Source organism: Podarcis raffonei, chromosome 6 (genome assembly GCF_027172205.1).
Source record: "Podarcis raffonei isolate rPodRaf1 chromosome 6, rPodRaf1.pri, whole genome shotgun sequence".
NCBI lineage: Eukaryota > Metazoa > Chordata > Lepidosauria > Squamata > Lacertidae > Podarcis > Podarcis raffonei.
In genome coordinates, this window is record NC_070607.1 from 78,541,658 (window position 1) to 78,564,941 (window position 23,284).

Consider the following 23,284-nt stretch of genomic DNA (forward strand, 5'->3'; position numbering starts at 1 on the left):
TAATTCAAAAGCATCAATTCTTCAGCGATCAGTCTTCTTTATGGTCCAGCTCTCACTTCCATACATCAATACATGCCCTTTTTAAATCTCAGCTTATCTGTAAACTCCTTATGCAGCCATACCAGTTTCTATAGACGCCTCCCACTTTTCTTTCTTGTTGGAATTGCCTGCATTTGTGCCTTCAGTATCTCACTGTGGGATCTCACCCAGTAGTTCATTAAATTTTTTGAATTCGGCCTTCTTCAAGTCCAGAATGCACATTTGACTACACTCAGCTTCCCCTTGCCTCTGTATCATGAAACCCAGGAGGACATGACCACTTCCTCCCAAGGCTCCCAGTGCTTCCACTTTGTCAACCAATTCCTTCCCTGTTGCTGAGGGCCAGGTCCAAGATAGGCGATCCTTATCTTGCATTCATCTCTCTGACAACACTCTTTTTCCCCACTGTGAAAATTGCCATGGGAAAATTTTGTATAAATGGTCCATCATGCCACATAAGTTGAAACTTGTTCCGCAGTAAATGGCTGGCATAATTTTTATGGGTTCATCTTAAGTACAGTGGTACCTCGGGTTAAGAACTTAATTCGTTCTGGAGGTCTGTTCTTAACCTGAAACTGTTCTTAACCTGAAGCACCACTTTAGCTAATGGAGCCTCCTGCTGCTGCACGATTTCTGTTCTCATTCTGAAGCAAAGTTCTTAACCCGAGGTAATATTTCTGGGTTAGCAGATTCTGTAACCTGAAGCGTATGTAACCTGAAGCATATGTAACCCGAAGTACCACTGTACAATTATCTTAAGCCATTCACCTGGATGGTTTGACATCATTACTCACAGCCAGGCCTCTCTTCTCCTGAGTGCAAAACATTTCAGCACCAGGCTTCCTGGAAAATGTTTTACCTTGGCTTATTGTTCTAGCTAATGGACCTAGTTTACTGAGTTACTCGTTCTTCATTCCTCTTGGTGCTAAGAAACTTTTCCGTCTCTTCCTTCTCCTCCTAATGACTTAATAATTAAAGAAAAATTAAGGCCACTGGTATTGTTGAGTTTGAAAGCAAATATTCCAAAGACACCTGGACAGGAGAGGAGGTGCAACATAATTATTAAAATTCTGCTTGCACGTAAAACCTCCATTCGATGTCTACTGTCTACTTCTAGGTATTTTGGGTCTAATTAGTTGGTTTGTCGATGATAAGTAAGGTTTGCAGGTGTCCATTCCTTGTAAACTTTGGATGTCTAAATACCACTGCTCATTAAAACATAAGGGATGCCCTATTTAATGACAGTATATTTCTATACCAAACTTAAAAGCAACTCGCTACTTTTGAAGTTTTACTGTTTGCGTTTTACGCTACTTTTGTGTTTCTCCAGGGATATTTAATCATCCCCACCCCCCGGCATATAATGCTACCTATACAGTAGATTTCTGTTCTAATGAACAATTAAGGGAGATCTTTTACAAAATTAAGTATGGTGTAGATTGGGAATGGCTGGGAGTGTGTGTGTGTGTGTGTGTGAGTGTGTGTGTGTGTGAGAGAGAGAGAGAGAGAGAGAGAGAGAGAGAGAGAGAGAGAGAGAGAGAGAGATATCAGCCAAAGAAAGTGGCTGGTAGAAATGTCTGGACTATAATTGGTTATTCTTTTGGGACAGGCATTTGTCTCCTTTAATATAACAACCTTCCCTAGGTCTAGTTTAAAACTGTGAAATATAATGTTAACCTATCAATAAATATGGAACCCTAGGCATTCAGAAAGCAGAAGCTGAAACGTTAATAACTTGTTTACAAGCAAACTGCTTTAATTTCTTCCATTGCATGTTTTAGAAGAAAGTTAAAGAGTCTACAGGACGCAGGTGGTGCTGTGGGTTAAACCACAGAGCCTAGGACTTGCCAATCAGAAGGTTGGCAGTTTGAATCCCCGCGCTGGGATGAGCTCCTGTTGGTTGGTCCCTACTCCTGCCCACCTAGCAGTTCGAAAGCACTTCAGAGTGCAAGTAGATAAATAGGTACCGCTCCAGTGGGAAGGTAAACAGTATTTCCGTGCACTGCTCTGGTTCGCCAGAAGTGGCTTAGTAATGCTGGCCACATGACCTGGAAGCTGTACGCCGGCTCCCTCGGCCAATAAAGCGAGATGAGTGCCACAACCCCAGAGTCGGCCACGGTCAGGGGTCCCCTTTACCTAAAGAGACTACAGTTGGGGAAACAGCTGAAATTGGGGCAAAATCAGTCTCATTATTAGAGATGTGAAGGCCTAGAAAAAAACCAGAAAAATGGTGGGGGGGGGAACCAGGGCTTTTTCCGTTTGTTTTTTTTGTAAAAAAAGGGGGGACGGCTTTGGGGGGGGACGAAAAAACACACAAAACTGGTTTCCCCCCCATTTTCCCCAGGTTTTTCCCCAGGCCTTCCCATCTCTACTCATTACTGACAGTTGTGTCACCATGCCAATAGTCCCTTTCACCTCTGTGGTCTTCCCAATTGCTCCATAGAATCAATTGTTATGGGGCTCTTCTGATGACAGGTGAGGTGAGTGTGTGAAAACCAAGAGAGGCCCTGCTAAGGTGGGATGTGCTAAATGGGAGTGCCATTTCCTCCTCTTCTACCCACTTCCAGCTTAGTTGTTTGAAGGAATGGAATAAAATGCCATATTTTGAAAAAGCAGGGAGGGTTGAGGAGGAAGGCGAGTTGAAGCTTAGTGATGCACCATGGGATTGATTTTTTTACCATGGGGGAAAAAAGAATGGCAAACAAATCAGGACTATATCTGCTCTAAACTACAACCTCCAATCAGCACTGATCTGGGGCTGATAGGAGTTGTAATCCAAAACATCTGGAGGGCGCCAGCTTGGCAAAGGCTGATCTAGGTGATTCACAACAGTAACATTAAAAGCATAACCATATGGCCCCTAATAAACTATGGCAGGTGTAGCTAAGCACAGTGAACGTTGCATGTTGCAGGACTACAAGTCCCATCATCCCTGACTATCAACCATGATGGCTGGACTGTAATGGGACCTGAGGGCACAATTTCATTTACCTCTGGAGAATGCATCAGAAAGCTGAGGACTATTTTCTAAATTGAATCACCAAATGTTGCTTTTAGAATAAAGAAACTGAACTTATTTTGGTAGTTTTAGCATTCACATCTTTTTTTAATATAGTCACAAATACAATGTCTTTCTCGTGTCCTTTTTTTTGTCATTGATGGATATTCACACCACCGGATCTTCCCCCTTGTAACGGACTTCATTTTATTTTCCTGAGCTAGATGTTCTTGGGGAGGGAAACCGTGTCTTTTCCCCTAGCCTGTCCATATTTATTATCTCACCTTACTAATACGATTGCCACTCAGTGTTTTAAAGTTTTAGATGCCCCCCCCCCACGATCCTTTCTTTTCCTCCTCCTTACCATGGAAGGATCTGACTTACTGAATGCTTAAGAGAATCAGCATCTGCTTCTTACCCTGAGGCCTGAACACAGCATTAACAAAGAACTTATCAAACCCAAAAATCTGATGGGGTTTTAAGTTTGGTCATGTCAGCAGTAGACAGCTAGTGCTCAGGAGTATAAACAGTCTGTGGAACTGTGCCCGGGGGGTCACCTTGGAGGAAGGGGGGGTCATTGTCATTGTGATAAATGGTTAGTTTTGCAAAATGAGCATTTACTCCAGTTCAGGTTTGGGGTTTTTTTTTTTGGAAAAACATTCCGAAAAGAATAGCTTCTACACAGTGTTCACATAGCAGATATGTTTGTTGTTTGTACAACAAGGCTGCATCTCAGTGGTAGATCACATGCTTGGCATGCAGAAGATCCCAAATTCGATTCCCTGATGCTTCCAGGTAAGCCTGGGGAAGACTCCGGCATGAAATCTTGGAGAGAATACATATATTTCAGCATGTACTAGAGAACTTTCATTACAGCTAACAGAGAGATGGTACCCAATGCTGTTTTATATAAACTCTGGGTTTTCATTTATGTGCTTGGGGTGGGTGGGCATCACACAGTAGGCAGAGCTAAAGTGGCATCAAAAAGTAAAGTAGCTTGTAAACAATGGCAAAGAGTAAAGTAGCCTCCAAAAAATAGCTTCATTTGACTGATCTACTGAGCAAAGCATACCATTGAATAGCTGCAAAAAAAGGGCTGAAATTCAGCTGGTGAAGCTTTTTTTTTTTTTTTTTTTAGGCATGGAGAAACTTTGTACTGGTTGCATTCAGCAGTGAAATTTACTGCTGTAAATTTGCATTGCATTTATCTAGCCTTGGGACTTGTGAGATGTTCAATCCAGACTCTGTTTTCTGATACTATGGTACCTGCAGTAGCCCTAGCTGTGGGTTTGGCATGGTCAACACAAGCAGTTGAATCCCAAGGCAACTTGATCTGGATTCCAATATATGAAAAAATCCTGTGTGTTTATTAGTACAAGTCAGGTAATTTACTATAAGGCAAATAAAATCTCCTGTTGTGTATCGCAGGATGACTTTTAATTATGAAATGACAGGATGTTTTACTAGTCCTGCAAAGTTTGCTTTTATAGCATTTAAATGAAAAATGTTCTGGGGAGTCACAAAGTTTGGGGCTCTTGGGTTTAATTTCCAGTTCTGCTGTTGACTTGCTGTGTGACCTGGGACAAGGTACTTCAATACATAATTCCAGAGCCAGAGGCTAATGACTTTGTACTTGCATATAAATTATGTAGCTTAGTGAATATAAATGAAACTAGATAGCAAAGTGCATCTGAATTCAATTATCTGCAGACAAAATTGTTTGCAATGGGATGTGCTCGTACCTGCCATTTTAAATTTATATAACTTCTGCCTATTCAATGGTAGTTTCCATGTTTGCTTAAATCATCGAAGTTCCTGCTTTGACTCATTTTCTCAGTCACAGGTTTTCATCAGTACGCCTGATTCTGCTAATGGGTCTCTGATTTCACATTGGAATCTTATCCTTTTCAGTCAAAAGCCACTCCACGTTTCTCTATAACCAGGCTTTGGGCTGATTAACATTCATTGAATGTGTTGGTGGGAGGGGGGTTATTAATTTGCTTTTGCTTTTGTTTTATTGTGTATTTTGTGTTCTCATCTTGTATTTTTATGTTGTGAACCACTCTGTGATCCTTGGCTGAAGGGCAGTATACAAATTTAATAAATAAAAGATAATAATAGAAAGTGCTTGCTTCACATCTCCATTCCACTAAATTGAGGCAAACATCAGCTTTTGGGGTGGGAAACAGCACAGGGAGAAGGTACGACTACATTTTCCCCATGGTGTGGTTCCAATCCAGATTTTTCTCCCCATAATTTTTATTTTTATTTATTATTATTATTTTTGTAAATGAAGATGTTTGGCCAGTTGCAAGTTGTGATTCAGAGATGTGTTGCCTCTCGTTTGACCATACACAAACCATGTGTTTGTTAACATTGGGTATCAATCACAAAGGCATCTTCATTGTGCTTGCTAGCTCAGTTTTGTTGACAGCAGCATTCTTCAACCTTGGGTCACTAAACGTTTGTTGGACGACAGCTCCCATCATCCATGGCCATTGGCCAAGTTAGCAAGGAATGGTGGGAGTTGTAGTCCAAAAGCATCTGGGGACCCAGAGTGGAAGAACGGTCTCTAGTGACTGGCAGTGGTCCTCCAAGGTTTCAGTCTTTTACAGCCTAAGCTGAAGATGCTGGGATTGAAGCAGAGACGCAAGGCATATTCTCTTCCTGCCACCAAACTACAGTGCTTCTGCTGCAGGGCCAGTGTGAGAGTGAGTGCACATTTAAATTTCTCCTGGAATGTACGGAAAGCTTCCATAGGAAATGGCTTTCCCCATGGCCCACCCTGTCCTGCATTGACTAGGCTGGGGTGGCTACCTGTGGCCCTCCAGATCTTACAAGTCCCACCATACCTGAACATCAGCATTTGAAATTTGTTGTTGTTTAGTCGTTTAGTTGTGTCCAACTTTTCGTAACCCCATGGACCAGAGCACGCCAGGCCCTCCTGTCTTCCACTGCTTCCCGCAGTTTGGTCAAACTCATGCTGGTAGCTTCAAGAACACTGTCCAGCCATCTCGTCCTCTGCCGTCCCCTTCTCCTTGTGCCCTCCATCTTTCCCAACATCAGGGTCTCTTCCAGGGAGTCTTCTCTTCTCATCAGGTGGCCAAAGTATTGGAGCCTCAGCTTCACGATCTGTCCTTCCAGTGAGTACTCAGGGCTGATTTCCTTAAGAATGAATGGGTTTGATCTTCTTGCAGTCCATGGGACTCTCAAGAGTCTCCTCCAGCACCATAATTCAAAAGCATCAATTCTTTGGCGAACAGCTTTCTTTATGGTCCAGCTCTCACTTCCATACATCACTACTGGGAAAACCATGGCTTTAACTATACGGACCTTTGTTGGCAAGGTGATGTCTCTGCTTTTTAAGATGCTGTCTAGGTTTGTCATTGCTTTTCTCCCAAGAAGCAGGCTTAGTTATTGCTAACTTACCCTCTGTCTCTGTCTGCATTCTCCATGGCTGCTGCTATGCCAGCTGCTACCTTTCTGTTTTGAATGTTAGATCTTTATCTCTGAGTAGGTAGTTGTCTGCAGCTTAGGTAGCTGAACAAAAGCTCACAGGGGTAAATAGAAAGGTGAGCTGGTTCAGGCCCTGACTTGGAACCTTCCATATGCTTTTAATCCGTTAGCAGCAGTGGGAGCCTTTTGAAGTCTTCCCTCCTCCCCTCTTCCACTTCCCCTACTGCCCAGCTGTCATCTCCCAAGTTCTGCTCCCTGACACTGCTGCAGAGCACTCTTCTGAAAGCACAGTCATGCTTTTGCCTTAATGCTGTAGCCTCGGGGGACGGGGAGTGACGACAGGGCTAACAAATGGTGCAATCTGCTCTGTACAGCTGCGAAAAGGAAAGCAGAATTGGGGGAGACAATGCATGTCTAGATCTTTTCCTGTGCAGCTTGCATTGGGCCCATCTCTGTTGTTACACAGCAGACTCTGGCATAGCCCAGCAATGCAAAGCAAAGAGATCCACGATATATGGTTCGTTTTATTTGCGACTGTGCATAGTGAGGGGATGACTTACTGCAGAGCCATGGAAAAAACTGTCCAGCGCTGAAAGCCAGAAAAATGCAGAGTTAGATGTGGAATGCTTCTTAGCAATGTGCAGACAGATTTCTTTTGGGGAAGGGCCATAGCTCAGTAGCAGATTATCCACTGTGCATGCAGAAGATCCCAGGTTCAGTTCCCAGCATCTGCAGGTTAGGCTGGGTGAGTTTCTTGCCTGAAACCCTGGAGATCATCTGCTGGTCAGTATAGACAATACTGAGCTAGATGGAGCAATGACCTGACTCAGTATAAGGCTGCTTCCTAAGTCCCTATGTTCTCTTCGTCGCTGCTTCACAGGGGCAACAATTTCATATTGGTATGGCAAAGTTTGCGATATTGCACTCTCAGACTTCCCAACTCAGGATTTCTATGTGGACATACAAGAATGGACAATTTTGCAGTGCCATGATATGGTTTTAATACCTGCTGCGACAACAGGAGTAATGACATTGGACCCTTGTCACAATAATGCCTTCATTTGGAATGCTCAAAAGCATAATTGGACTTTGGTACCTGCTTGCCTGATTTAGTGATGTGATGGTCCATTCTGCCTTTCTAAAAGCTATGAATGAGCCGCCATTGTTCTTCAGATTTCTCAGTTTAAGTGTCACGGGAGAACTTGGTTGTTTGTCCAGGAGGGAGCAAGATATTTTCAAGGTTTTAAGTTTTGTACTTGTAGAACTAAGGAAACAGGATAAACAAAGCAAAATGTAAATAACTGCAGAACTCTGTGTATTTCTGAGACCGGGGGGGGGGCAGGATTTCCAAAGCAGTGGATGTGTCCTGTCACACAGACTTGAATCTCTGCACTTTGCTTCTTCTTTACGTTCATCCCTGACTTACCTTTTCAAGAACAGGGTCAATGGAACCTCAGTTGTCCTTTTAATATTAAGCTACATAAATCCAGTAGGCCCTGTTCGTATGGTGAAGAATTCAGGCATGTACCAATGCTGTCCATAATATACCGTATTTTTTGCACCATAACACTCACTTTTTTCCTCCTAAAAAGTAAGGGGAAATGTCTGTGCGTGTTATGGAGGGAATGCCTACGGGTGGCATGCCTACGGATTTTCCTCCTCTAAAAACTATGTGCGTGTTATGGTCGGGTGCGTGTTATAGAGCGAAAAATACGGTAAGCAAATATAAAATGATATAGCAAATATATCTGGGTCTGTGGACAATACAATCAGTGTTATAACTGCAGTCCATAACACAACTGATGTTTACCTTAAGAGAGCCAATATGGCGTAACAGGGAAAGAGTGTTGGATGTGAGCCAGTTCATGTGTTGAACTGACACAATTTTACTAGTTCTTCAGAGCTCACCACCACCACCACTGAAGTTTCACTAGGCTTTTCCTAGTGCTTTATTTCTAGAATGTTCTGCAATCGTATTGACATCCTCAGTGCTCAGAACCTAACTGGCACTTGTTTATTTATTTTTTTGCAATGACCTTGTAAGAATAAGTTTCTCTATTCCTGATGTCTGCTGGCATCACTAAACAATCCTTTATTCCATACAAAACCCTCCGCTTATTGTTGTAGCAGCAGAATCAACGAGTTTCCTGGTGAACTTTGCATTGATCACCTTTCATCAAAGCTTTTTTTGTAAAAAGAGAGAAAGAAAGAAAGAGAAAGAAAGAAAGAAAAAGCAACCACCTTGAATGGGCAGCATAACATGAGATCTTGAAAATGTCAAGCTATTAAGAGTAACAGTAGTCTGGGGAAATCCCATGAATACTATTGACACCTTTTAAATGAGGATTTAAAATAAATTTGTGGATTACAAGGAGACTTCAACTTTTCACAGTGGTCACCCTTAACTACTGTTTTAGGAGATCCTGATTAGAGGGGCCATGATTTGGCTAACACTTGGGGGAGATTGGGGATGCGGACTTGTGAATTTCTTTAAGTTGGAAGTCAGGAGGAGATCAGAAGGTCTTGCTCCCATCTTTTCCTAATATTTCGAGCTTTGGTAGCTCTGGGTATTCATATTATTGTAAATTGCTTTGGGATGCCCCACGGGAAGTGATTCATAAATGAAAATAATAAGTTGGTTACCATTTTTAGACCTGCAATAATCATGCTAAACTGGATGACTAAAACCAACAAACCAATTCAAGGTCTTTGGACTTCGCTAAATGGACTCACTCAACAGTAACTGTACTCACAGCTTCAGGAACGCGGGTGGCACTGTGGTCTAAACCACTGAGCCTCTTGGGCTTGCCGATCGGAAGTTCGGCGGTTCGAATCCATGTGACAGTACTGAGCTCCCATTGCTCTGTCCCAGCTTCTGCCAACCTAGCAGTTCAAAAGCACACCAGTGCAAGTAGATAAATAGGTACCATTGTGGCTGGAAGGTGAATGGCGTTTCCATGCGCTCTGGCTTCCATCACGGTGTCCCATTGCGCCAGTAGCGATTTAGTCATGATCCATATGACCCAGAAAGCTGTCTGTGGACTAAACGCCAGCTCCCTCGGCCTGAAACGAGATGAGTGCTGCAACCCCATAGTCGCCTTTGACTGGACTTAACCGTCCAGGGTCCTTTACCTTTGCCTTTTACCTTACTCAAAGCTTCGTACAGTGTTTGGTGCCATTCCCTAGTCCAAATCCAGCCCTCAGTTGGTACCAGGTAGTACCATCTGCTCCTATTTCCTATAGGGGTAGTCATGTGTTCTGCTTTCCAAAGGATGATCCTCTATTTAAAAGGCCTTCCATTCTAAGCCCAGTTTAAAGACAAAGAATCGTAAGAGGGGAGAGAGTTTTGAAGTTGCCTGTTAACAGCACCCGAACAGCAGATCGATCAGGCACATAGGTCATGCAATCACAGCTTTCTCCACAAAGCATTTCTGTTTAAATTATAGTAATTATTTCTGAATCTGCCTCTGTGCATATGATAAATTTGTGCCCTCATTAATTGGTGATGTGTTTCCTCTTTTGGGGAGAACCATAAGTGGACATACTAATTTGCTAATTTTAATAGAGGAAGCAGGAGAGAGGGATAGCAATCAGTGAGACCTTGAGAATTCAGAGAACCAACTTGGTCCAGGATACAACAACTACTCCCCAATCATTCTCCACTCCATCCTCAAAGTGCACCTGCAAGTAAACGTAATTGTTAACTAGGGGGCTGGTGTGCAGTTAGCTTCATCTGAAGATTTCAGTTTTCCTTAGCAAAGAATATGTGAGGCGCCAGCTTGCTCCAAATCAGCTAACTTTACAAGTCTCTTCTGTATGATTTGCCATCAAGCAAACCAATCACAGAAATGCAACGACTTTCAGCAAGCGAGTCTCTTAATGCATTTGGCTGCAATCCTGCGAAAGCTAAAGTCTCCTTAAATCCCGTTGATTTCTACGATATTTAAGCACTCTGTGTGCAGTATTGCTGACATTAAGATTAACGAGGACCTACCCCATGTAACAGCTTCTTCCCCTTCAATATTCCATAACTGTGTAATGCTGTTGAATGTCTCCTATTTCCATTCTTGCTGCAAAAAATTTCTGGGACTCAGAATCTTATCCAGAGCCACTGTGCGCATTGGACGGCAATGACAATCCTAAAACACGTTGCTTGTTCTTCATGGTGTTTTAAGAAACACATAAATGTAATCTTCTGATGGCAACATCGAGGATGAGCGGGAAAGCATTTAATCAGATGGGCGTAATCTCCAAGGGAAGCGACTGCTTGGTTTTTAATTCCGCATTTTCCCTTCGCCGAAAACTTTTTGCGTGAATGTTGTTTATGTAGAATTTATATGAAGCCAGGGTTTTGGAAATCAGCTTTAATATTTACTCCTAGGGAGAGAAAAAATTGGAATCATTAGCGAGCATGCATAATTAATGAATAAATTATCTGAGTTTTCCCCCACCCTTTGTTTTCCTCCAGGTATAAGGAAATGCTAGATCTAGTGACATCACCCAGCTTGACTGTAAATAGAGAACACCCTGACATTCTGAAGCTTAACCTTTCTAACACTTATGCCACGGTTCCAGATGACATAGAAGGTAAGCTGACAGTTCTTGTTCATGGTTTATTAACTTTAGACGCCTAGCCATGGGTGTGTGTGTGTAGAGTAGGGGGGTGGAATCAGGGCAAACAGACATATGGCCTTGGCTTGTATGAATCAGGGCTTGGACTTCTTTTGCCCTTAAATGCATCAGTCCAAACCTACTGGATTTCATATTGATTGCATTGGCAGTGATTTCAGTTTTGTGATTCCGTTTTGGATGAGGAAGATGTTCGGACGGTGCTGCAGCTTAATGATGGGATGTAAGATTTGCATGCATCCAGGTTCAATTTTCTCCTCTTTCCCTATAGCATTTCCTTTTAAAATACGAGGAAGGGAAGGAAATCAGCCCAGGTACTGCAGTGGTGCTAACATTTGGGGTTGACAACAGTGCGCCAAGATGAACCATTGGTCCAATAAGGATTATTTTCGATATTGCTTTTGTTTCCTTGTACCTTTTGAAGCACTTAGAGAAAACAGCAGTGTCAGAATAGTCAGCGTGGATGTGAGCAATCGATAGACCAGCTTCAAAGTGCTTTCCTGGTTGCACATGCTAGGTGTGGGTCTGACTATTTTGATACTACCCTGGCTTGTCGCCGTTTTCTCCTATCTGACCTACTTGCATCTTTAATGACAGGATTGCCACCTAGATTCTTTTATATTTTCTAATTGAACTTAGAAAGGAAATGGGTTTGAAGAGTGTATTTTGCTCACCTTGGTCCTAATCTTTCCAATTTGGGCCTTGGGCTTTATAAGGTAAGGACCCCTGGATGACGCGGGTGGCGCTGTGGGTTAAACCACAGAGCCTAGGACTTGCTGATCAGAAGGTCAGCGGTTTGAATCCCCATGACAGGGTGAGCTTCCATTGTTCGGTCCCTGCTCCTGCCAACCTGGCAGTTCGAAATCACAAAGTGCAAGTAGATAAATAGGTACCACTCCGGTGGGAAGGTAAACGGCGTTTCTCTGTGCTGCTTTGGTTCGCCAGAAGCGGCTTAGTCATGCTGGCCACATGACCCGGAAGCTGTACGCCGGCTCCCTCGGCCAATAAAGCGAGATGAGCACCACAACTGGACCTAATGGGCAGGGGTCCCTTTACCTTTAAAGGAACCCTGGATGGTTAAGTCCAGTCAAAGGTGACTATGGGTGCGGCACTCATCTCGCTTTCAGGCCGAGGGAGCCAGCATTTGTCCACAGACAGCTTTCCGGGTCATGTGGCCAGCATGACTAAATCGCTACTGGTGCAACCGAACACTGTGATGGAAGCCAGAGCGCATGGACACGTTGTTTACCTTCCCACCACAGTGGTACCTATTTATCTACTCACACTGGCATGCTTTCAAACTACTAGGATTGGCAGGAGCTGGGACAGAGCAACGGGAGCTCACCCCGTTGCAGAGATTCAAACCACTGACCTTGCGATTGACAAGCCCAAGAGGCTCAGTGGTTTAGACCACAGCACCACCCTCTCCAAATGTCCCTATTTACAAGGAATGGTTCCAATTTTGTAGTTCTCTTTCCCCTGGTAATACACAGGTCCTAACTTTTATTTTGGGGGACACGTTTGCATGCCTTTTTGGAAAAGGCATGTTGACCTCCATGCACTAGTGGTTCCTCAGTTTTAGTTCCCTTACTGCAGGTCTCTAAATGTTAAATCTCAGTGTGTTCACATGCATGCAAAGACAGATGCGCCTAAACACAAAATATGAGTGCACTGCTTCATTGCTATCCACACCTTCCTCTTCTTTCCAGCTTGTAAAACATTGATGAAAGTGTTTCAGTTTTCATCTGTCCTGTTGTGTGTAGCTGGATCCATTGTTGGCTTAAACATCCCTATACCTGCTCGCCGCTGCCTTTCTCGCAGTGTGTAATTAGGGAGTGGGGAACGCACAATTCATGCAAGGAGTGGTCCCCTTCTTTTCATCCGTGAAGTGTTGGAGGGTGTGCTGCTGTCGCTGCTTTGGTGTTTTAAAGAGCGAAAAGCAGATGCTGACACTGTTATCATTGCAGAATGCTTATTCCCCACCCCCCCACCCCTCTCACACACTGTCAAATCTGTGGTCTGAAGTTTCCAACTTGGCAGGTACTAAGGGGTGCATTCTTTTGGTAGTTGAGGTTAGGGGATGGAAACTTATCTGCCTTTCCCAATTCCCATCTTCTCCCTTCACTTGGACAGTATGAAGAAGAAGGGGGGGTGGGGAGAGAATGTTTAAATCTGTTTTTAAAATTATTGGCGGATGATGCCGCTGAACTAGTTTTCGCTAGTACAATTCCAGCTATTGTTTGCTGTGGTCCGGCCTCGGCAATCTTCCTGTTGGAGCACGGCTGGCAGAAGGCACTAGCTTATTAACTGTAGTGATTAACCCTTCACTTGCAGCATCTTTCTTGGGGCTTCTGGGACGCTTAGCAGGCAGGCTCTTGGAGGTGCCAGAGGCAAACCTTGCCAGATGCTAGGATGTGAGCTGGAGAAGCTGTGCCTCCCAGCAGGACCCCATGGGTTGTCTGAGGGTCAAACTACACCGTTGCATTTAATGCATAGCCTGGGGGTGTTGTGTTTGCTTTTTTGTCTTGCTCAGAGGTTAGTGCAGAGCCCCAAACTGGTGCAGGACCAGGAAATGGAACATTTTAATCTTTCCGCCCACCTACCTCTGCCTTTCACTGTTCCAGTCCACAATTGTGTGGACCAGGAAAGCAAAGGTATACCCACTCCCACCCCCACCCCCGCCATTGTAGTCCCCAGTACCCAACCCTGATGCCATCCATGCACTGGGGTGGAATGTCTGAAGCGGGCTGCTTGCTGTATTTGTGTGGGTTCCCCATGTGGTTTTAGAACTCGGCATGATCAGGGTTCTAAATCGTACAGGCAGAGCCTATGCAGACCCAGACCCTCAGGGACACAACAAGGGTGTGTGGCAGCAATCACAGATTTATTCTGCCCCCTAAAAAAGACAATCAACCTTGCAGAATTTTAATTGCATGAGGTATTGAACTGCTAAACAGTGCTATGGAGTAAAAAAATAATATTATTTTAAAAAACTTTTTAGAAATGTTTTGTTGAAATTAAAATAGCTGAAAGGGATTATGAATAAATAAAGATGGATATGGCAACAACAACAAAAATCAGAGGCTGATCTGGTATAAAAAGATGAAGGAATTGCCAATTTAAATAACATCGAAAATTGATCCATGCTATTGCTAAATGGGCTTGATCAGTAAATTGACTAGAACATTTACAATTTAAATCCACATATTTAGTAAGATTGTAAGCTTTTATTTCGTATTCTGGGCTTTATCTTACTGGTTTTCCATATGAAACATTTTTTTAAAAAAAAATATTATACTTCTTGGTTAAGGGGATGTATCTCTATCGGTTACTGAAGTTGTATTTTTCTTTTATAATTAATAAAGTTAAACAAAAGGTGAGCGCAGAGAATAGAGAGCGAATAAGGCAAGAGCCTATTCATGACATTGGATTCTGTATTGTGTGAATCAAACACAGGGGTGTGCACACAAGCCTCAATTTCCCCATTCACAACAGCTCCACTCCGGCCTATCTGATATCAGTGCCTGAAAAAGGATTCAAAGTACGATGAGGTTAAGGTGCTGGGAACCCTAATAAGGCATTTGGAACATTCTTTCAGACCTTTCCTCTCAATACATTAAGGCCTGAAGTTGAGCTTGCACATGTGGGGCTGTTGGGTCGGTGCTTGTATGCATGTCCCTGACCCCTCCCCTCTTTAAGCCCATGTGCCCCCACCTTGAATGCCTGAAGAGGACTAATGGATGTGAAATTTTAGTATATTCTGGTCATTCAGTCCAGGAACTTTGCTCTCACACTGAGAAATGAAAGGCTAACTGATAACTGATGGATTTCTATAGGTGAGGCTCTGTTTAATTCCAAGTAATGATAAAAAGACATTAAAGCATCAAAGGGGAATGAAATCATACTCAGAGAATAATTTTCATGTCAGAATGAGCAAAGTATACAGAAATCTTCTGCAGAAACATGCGCCAGATATTTTGGAAATGTTCTCGCAGGCTTTACAGAATAACAATATTACGTGAGCCCATAGGATTCTTTCTTTATATTTTCAATGTATTTGCATATTTCATTAAATAAAACATGCCGGAGATGTTTAATTCACTATCTTATGAATTGCTGAATAAACTGAAGGTTGTCTCATCTTAGACGACTTCCTAATGAGGACAGTCCTCTTCTGGCTATGGGGGCACATCCTGCTCGGTCGTTGTTCACTCGCCTCGTACTATTGAGAGCACAGTAATGTGTACATATTTTTCCTTTAATGTGTGCAAGAAGGTCAGAACCTTCTGTTTTCAGATATGTTACAATGCTGTGTTCCACATAACACCTTCTGGAATGACTCTGTTTGATGGGGGTTCTCTGGACCTCACACAGCGTGGGAATGTCTTCCCCTCCTAAGGCTGTTTTGGTGTTCAGTTCCACCATGCGATTAGAATTGCGCAAACATCTACAACCGTTCATTGCGCAGAGTTCTACATTGCACCAAGGACTTTCACAGGTACACCAGGCTCCCTCCCCACTGCCAGTGTTCTTCCTCCAACATGTAGTGGGTGGTGGAACTGACAACACAATGAAGGGGACTCAGCTGTCACATTCCCACTCTCTCCTCACGCAAGGCGAAGAATGCAAAATTTGATTTCTGGCCTTGACTGACACTTCGTAAGACTCCTGCTTCCATGCAGTAGCTTGCAGTATTGTATTTTTATATTGTGATCCGCCCTGAGATGTACGGGCATAGGGCAGTATACACGTTATAATTGTTATTTTTATTGTTTCATTGTTAAAACCATGTTTATGGAAGACAATCATACTCGGCTAGGAGTGATCCCCAAAGAAGAGAAGAAGGCACATTTTTAATAATAATAATAATAGGTTGCTATGGATCCAGTATTAGGTGGTGCTGTTGCTCATTGTGAAAGTATCTAGATTTTAAAGGAATATATTGTAAATGCATAATAATAATAATAATAATAATAATAATAATAATAATTTATTATTTATACCCCACCCATCTGGCTGGGTTTCCTTAGCTTCTAGCCCTTACATTCCATAGTAAAGATGCAAATCAATGTGGCAATGGATGCTAAAGGCTAGAAACCAAAAATCAATCTGAACATACGCGTCCTAATAAATATATTTGGCTTTTGAACTACAAATACTAGTAGTCATGAATACAGTCGCTGGAGAGGGGTGGTATGGCCATACCAGGCCCCCATGAGTTGTAAAATAGGTAAACTAGGGGTTCTGAGGTTTCCCGTGCGAGGTTCTTTGTGGTCCTTGGATGAAGGTCATCGGACACCAGTGACCCAGTGAAGTTCTGCTTCCCTTGAAAATGATTCTTTGTTATCCTGGCACTTTCTCCTTTCTGGTTTTGCCAAATGGCTTGCCAAATGTTGATTTTCTATCAGTGTGTCACCTTCTTGAAAGGAGCATGGACCCAGGATATCCTTCACTTTCATACTAGCTTTTGGTACTTCCTTTATTTCGGGACCAATCATCCAGAATTTGAAGTCTTTCATGCGTCGCATTGCTTTCGTGGCATAGGCTGCTGCAGTCACTCCACATGAAAATAACTCAGGTCAATGTAGCTTTCTTCCCTTCCCTTCTAACCACAATTTAGAGTCCCCACTCCCTGAGCCCACACAGTGCATGAAGCACAGTGATATATATCCACAGATATCTGCTCTTCATGGATTTGATGAAGTAGACTGTAGTCAATAAAAATTTATGCCACTTGTTTATAATGTGCTGCAAGACTCTCTGTTGTTTTAATTGCTGCAGACTAAGGTGGCTGTTCCACTGGAAAGTATAGTTGATATTATTTATTGTGTTAATTTTCTTTTGTAGGCAACTCCAAAGCTGTGCCTCAGCGTTCTCTGCACCTCTACACTACAAAGTAAGAGTGCCTGACTGAATCTGTGATTGCTGTCAAAATATGTGTATTATTTCTAGGGTTTTCACCAAGAACAAGAACTCTTAGGCTGTAATCTTAAGCTTACGTTGAAGTAAGTCCAACTGAACTCAGCAGGACTTGCTTCTGAGTAGACATGCCTAGGTTTGTGCTGCTAGTTGATTACAGCACAACCCTAACCATGTTTACTCAAAAGTAAGTACCGGGACGCGGGTGGCGCTGTGGGTAAAACCTCAGCGCCTAGGACTTGCCGATCGCATGGTTGGCGGTTTTAATCCCCGCAGCGGGGTGAGCTCCTGTCGTTCGGTCCCAGCTCCTGCCCACCTAGCAGTTCGAAAGCACCCTTAAGTGCAAGTAGATAAATAGGTACTGCTTTGTAGCGGGAAGGTAAACGGCGTTTCCGTGTGCTGCTCTGGTGCCGGTTCGCCAGAGCAGCTTCGTCACGCTGGCCACGTGACCCGGAAGTGTCTGCGGACAGCGCTGGCTCCCGGCCTCTAGAGTGAGATGAGTGCACAACCCTAGAGTCTGTCAAGACTGGCCCGTACGGGCAGGGGTACCTTTACCTTTACCTAAGCTCTATTTAATTCAGTGGGGCTTGCTCCCAGGTAAGTGAGGTTAAGCTTGCAGCCTTAAACATGTGTACAAATCTGCATAATAACTCTGAAAAATAATACTTTTGTTTTTCAATATTGCTGGCACATTATAGCCAACACCAGATTAGAAGAAACATTCCCCTTTCTTCTCGTTCACATAGAAGAGAATTCCTCTAAATTGATGCTCCTGTGTTACTCGGCAGTCATGATGTTTGCATGAAAGCCAAGGGGTGTGCTTGGAAGCCCAATTCATGGTTTGGAATCCAAACCATGGTTAGCAGTCACAAACCATGGTTTTGCATGATGTCTGAGCTGAGCTGTTTTTAGTGTTACAATAACAATCGCGTCAAATTTTGCAAAAAGCAAGCATGAACGTGTCCTGCAAAAAAGCAGGGTTGCATTATATCACAACTATTTAGCTCAGTACAGTCTTATACTGACTAGAAACAGTTCCCCCGTGGTTTCAGGCAAGGGGGACATACCCCATAGGCTTGCTGCAGTTCCTTTGATTGTTCAGAAAGGAGTGATTTGAAATAATCGTTTAAAAGCATGCTTTAGCAGAATACTATATATAATTTTTCAAGTCAACTAGAAGTTCACTGTCGAAGTCATCCATGGTTTGTCCTAATTTCTCCCTCTTTCTTTTGAATAGGCATTATCCCCATATAGTAACAGTCCCATCTTTTCCAACGATGGCCACATATGGACAGACTCAGTATAGTGCAGGAATCCAGCAAACCTCTGGTTATACTGCATATCCACCGCCTGGCCAACCTTATGGAATACCTTCCTACAGTGAGTAGTGTGCTAGCTGTTTCATTTTTATTTTCAGTAATAAGAAACTACAGTACATGTTGTGTAGAGCTGGGTTGGAAACCTAATGGGAGTTGTGGCTGCCTAGATGTTAGTTGGCACCACTGTGTGTTCCTCACCTCTGGTTTATAGGCACTTGCTTCATTTTACAAATGTCCGGACAACAACTGTAATTTTTCAAGAGTATCAGCAGCTGTTAGGGTGGCTGTTTCATTGGTTGAAGTGCATAAGTCTTTGTCGTTCAGTAGAGCAGAGAAACACATTCAGCTGTACAGTGGTACCTCAGGTTAAGTACTTAATTCGTTCCGGAGGTTCGTTCTTAACCTGAAACTGTTCTTAACCTGAAGCACCACTTCATCCTGAAGCAAAGCTCTTAACCTGAGGTAATATTTCTGGGTTAGCAGAGTCTGTAACCTGAAGCGTATGTAACCCAAAGTACCACTGTACTGTACCTTGTGTGTGCATGCATGAACACTAGTCGCATTGCCAGAGGGTGCTGTGAGTGACGTTTGAAGCATGGCCATTGGTTAGATCCCTTTCCCCTTTCACTGAATGCATGGGTCAGATCATCTGAAAAGAGACACAGAACAAACAGTGGGTCATAGTATCATAGTATAAGGACTAGGAGAAGAAAAATAAAAATGCAGGGTGCCATCAGTTACTGCTATTAAGCTGAAGGGGGAAGCAGACAGTATCTTCTGACTTTGTCAACACATATGCTCTGAAGCATAGGTGGTCGATCAGCTTATTTAAGGAAGACGTTCTTGCATGTTAAGAGGGTAGGGTTAGACAAATTGGTCCCCATTCCCTGTTATGGGTGGTATGGGATACTGGTGGCATGGAATATTTGTAATCTGAGTTACTGGGGGACGTATTCCGAGCACAATTCAAAGTGTTGGTGCTGACCTTTAAAGCCCTAAACGGCCTCGGTCCAGTATACCTGAAGGAGCGTCTCCACCCCCATCGTTCTGCCTGGACACTGAGGTCCAGCTCCAAGGGCCTTCTGGCGGTTCCCTCACTGCGAGAAGTTACAGGTAACCAGGCAGAGGGCCTTCTTGGTAGTGGCACCCGCCCTGTGGAAGCCCTCCCACCAGATGTCAAAGAGAAGAACAACTACCAGACTTTTAGAAGACATCTGAAGGCAGCCCAGTTTTTAATGTTTAACAGATCACTGTATTTTAATATTTTGTTGGAAGCTGCCCAGAGTGGCTGGGGAAACCAAGAGATCTGTGCCTGGTATGGGACACTTGCATATTCCAGCATTGCAGAGGGTTGGGCTGGATGATCCCCCAAGGTCCCTTCCAACTCTACAATTATATGATTCTATATAGAGATGCTATATAAAGCACAGCAAACTCTAGTCTAGATGATGGCACTACTTATATTTTACATACACATGCGGTGTGCATTTTCAGACATACACTGTAGCAAAATTAATAGAGAGCAGATGTTTGTTTTGAGACCCTGCCTTACTGTTTTCAGCAGCTGAGAGCCTGTGTGCTCACAGCATAGAACAGCCACGCTTCATCCTGTACAAACAGAGATCGTGTTAGATGTATTTGGAAGGCTGAGATCTCCTTTTGTTTTCTCAGTGGAACTTCCCGTTCGTGGAGTAATGTGCATGATTTTTTCAGCGTGTAAAGGGCATAGTGTGAGGGGTTAAGACAAAATCACAGAAACGGCCAAAAAGCTGGAATGTGCAATGCACTGCATGATAAAATAACTTCGGGTGTAGTAGAATTAGTACTTGCAGTAGCAGTTCAGAAGAGTGGAAATGGAAGACAAAACACTGAACCAGCATCTGAAACACTTCTTGTAGACTTTTGCTGTTTGTTGTCATAGCTGGAAGTAGCATTTGCATGATCTGATCCAAGCGCACAAAGTTAGAGTAGATCAGAACTTGGCTGGTACTGAATAATTGGAGATTACCATGCAGGAGAACTGGTGCAATACCTGAGCAACCAGAGGACTCAGAATGAGGATTCTGGGTCATAATGCATTATGCAGTCTAACAGTGGGAAAGAACCAAAGTGGGGGGGGGGAGATGAGTATTATTATTATTATTTAGTAAATTTATGCAGGCAACTCCCAATTTATGCAGGGCTTACGTTTCAAGGCACCACACGTATTAGTGAAACACCATTGGAAAAAAGCTTCAGGCACACCGTTCTGCCCCTGCCCTGACCATTTCTGTGATGTTTCGGGGTCACTTCCTGGTTTGGTGCAATGCGCTCATTCACAGTCATGCACATATCAGACGCGCCTAAAATAGTCGCTGCCTGTATAACAAGCTTCATCCACGGGTGGTTTTTACAACATAAAAACACAAGATGCATGACATAATAAAAACAATACAGTGGTACCTTGGGTTAAGGACTTAATTCGTTCCAAAGGTCCGTTCTTAACCTGAAACTGTTCTTAACCTGAAGCACCACTTTAGCTAATGGGGCCTCCCACTGCTGCTGTGCCACCAGAGTACAATTTCTGTTCTCATCCTGAAGCAAAGTTCTTAACCTGAGGTGCTATTTCTGGGTTAGCGGAATCTGTAACCTGAAGTGTATGTAACCCAAGGTACCACTGTAAATGAGTACATGGGAGGACTAGCACACACACATGCGATAATAACAGGCAAGGTTCCTGCGTGCTCACTGGGTGCTGGGGGTTAGTGCTGGACAACATGCTTCACTTAACACATGAAAGACACCTGAGCTTTACTTACTTAGAAGCTCAAAAGACTTGGACCCCACTTGGACCATCTCCAAACTGCGGTGCCTCTGGTACACACAATCTTCTACTTGTCTCTTTTGACTGAGAGAGGAAGAGAGGCAAAAGCTTCTGCTTTCACTTTTTTATAGGTTTTTTTTTAAAGCAAATACATCATCCTTTGTTTTCCTCTGTGTACAGTCTCACTGTTTCCAACTTAGATGTTTTTAATTAGATAATATTTTGGTATTTTGAAAGAGCCCGAACCATGGTTTTGATATTTTGGTTAACTTTAAACTAAAGAGAGTTGGAATAAAACAGTGTTCCTAGGGGGAAATCGTACTTCAGTCAAAAGTGAACACAAAGGCTTTTGACTTCTTGAATGCAGAAAGGAAGAGAAGGGGAGGTGGTGTACATAACCCCGAGGCTTACTGCAGCTCATTTGTGATCGGTCGAAACCATGGTTTAGAAGAACATTTGAACGAAGTGGGCTTTTATTTACGGCTTCACCAGAAAGATACTTATTTTTTGCTTATTGGGAACTGGAGCCAGGATCGGGTCTAAAAAAACACGTGAACCCGACATATTGCGTGTGAGCCAAGCAAATTCCATTTACTATGTACATAGAATCACAGAATTGCAGAATTGGAAGGGACCTAGAAGAATCGTCTAGTCCAACTCTCCTGCAATGCAGGACTACGCAGGGATTGAACCTGCAACCTTGGCATTATCAGCACCACGCTCTAACCAACTAAACGATCCAGGCTCCATTGGACTACGTTAAGTCATAAGAACATAAGAAGGGTCTGCTGAATGAGGCCAATGACCCATCTATCTTTCACAGTGGCTAACCAGATGTCAGTGGGAAGCCTGCAAACAGGACTTGAGCACAGGAGCATTTTCCTCTCCTTTGGTTTCCAGCAACTGGTACCAAGTATTACGCATAGGTCCCAGATATCTGAATTCAGATTTAACTTCTGAGGCAAATTCCCTGCGTGGCTTTCGCAGGACAGTTTCTGTAGGGCATCGTGGGAAGCAGTAACTCATTCAGAAATTCAAAATGTATTATATATTCTAGGCCCCTGAATCTCTCTCTGATGCTTTTGAAAGCATAAGAGTGCTTTCACGAATGATGTAAGGAATGAATTTCGTTCCTGATGCATCCTGAATAGGATGCGGAATGCAGGAGTCCTTCAATGTCTCTTCTGATAAGGGTGATCTGTTTATTAACAACAACACCAAAAATTAAAGTCTAGTTCTTTTGAGTATTGTTTGTGAGAAGGCCATCACAGTCCACATCAGATAAGAGAAACTTAATCTTTGAGGCTTGTTTTTGCAAGTCTTTCTCGGAGTCTTAATTCCTTTATCATCCATTGCATCTCACGACTTAAAGAATGTTTGGGGTAAATGTCAATTTTATATCACCACCCCTTACTTAAAAAAAATAAAAATGCCTGATTTGCTGGATGAACAAGCATATTGAATGGATTTCCATAAAACTAGTACGTGAACATCTCCAGGCATAGAGTCCTGCCTTTATAACACTAAACTCTAACAAGGCAAGCAGAGAAATCTTTAGGTTTGGTTTCCTAGATCTCGTTTATGTGTTGTATCAGCTGGTTAGAAGCCAAGACAAATGCTGAACAGTTGCCATTGTTAGCAGCAGGTGAAAACCAGGCCATTGGCTACTGGCTGCTGTCTTCAGGGCATACATGAGTCAGCCCCACATGCTGTTTATAAATCCTGTAGATTACCTATTTTGCATCTTCCGAACAATGGTCTCCCCTCTTCCCCCCTCCCCCTCCCCCGTAGGCTGGCTAGTTCTGCATGTTGATACTCTAGATTTTGAAAAATCCCACCTGGCAGTCAACCAAGAACAATGAAGTACTATTGTTTTTCTGGCTCGAAAATAAAACTATCCGAAGTTCGTAGACAAAACGGAGAAGTACGTGGAAATTAATTTGGTGCCAAGTTATTTCTCTGTCTGACAACAGACTTCCTGAAAAAGCATGTCACTGAAGATTAACCATGGCCAGGGCTGCAACGGGTTGAGTGCTTGCATGCATGTTGCTGATTGTAATCAGAATACAAATGTCAGGAGAAGCCGTTTCTCTGCGTGTGTACCCATGAAAATTAAAATCG

At 43.1% G+C, this 23,284-nt stretch overlaps 1 protein-coding gene across 4 annotated transcripts in view; it reads left to right on the plus strand.

Moving 5' to 3' along the window:
* EYA2 (EYA transcriptional coactivator and phosphatase 2) overlaps positions 1-23,284 on the plus strand; it is a 140,624-nt gene that overhangs the window by 34,076 nt on the left and 83,264 nt on the right. For all 4 annotated transcript variants that reach the window (XM_053394162.1, XM_053394165.1, XM_053394163.1 and 1 more), the window contains exons 2-4: positions 10,962-11,080; positions 16,970-17,018; positions 18,279-18,421. In XM_053394162.1, coding sequence (XP_053250137.1) covers positions 10,972-11,080; positions 16,970-17,018; positions 18,279-18,421 — 301 coding nt within the window. In that variant the 5' untranslated portion in view covers positions 10,962-10,971. The remainder of the gene's footprint in view (positions 1-10,961; positions 11,081-16,969; positions 17,019-18,278; positions 18,422-23,284) is intronic.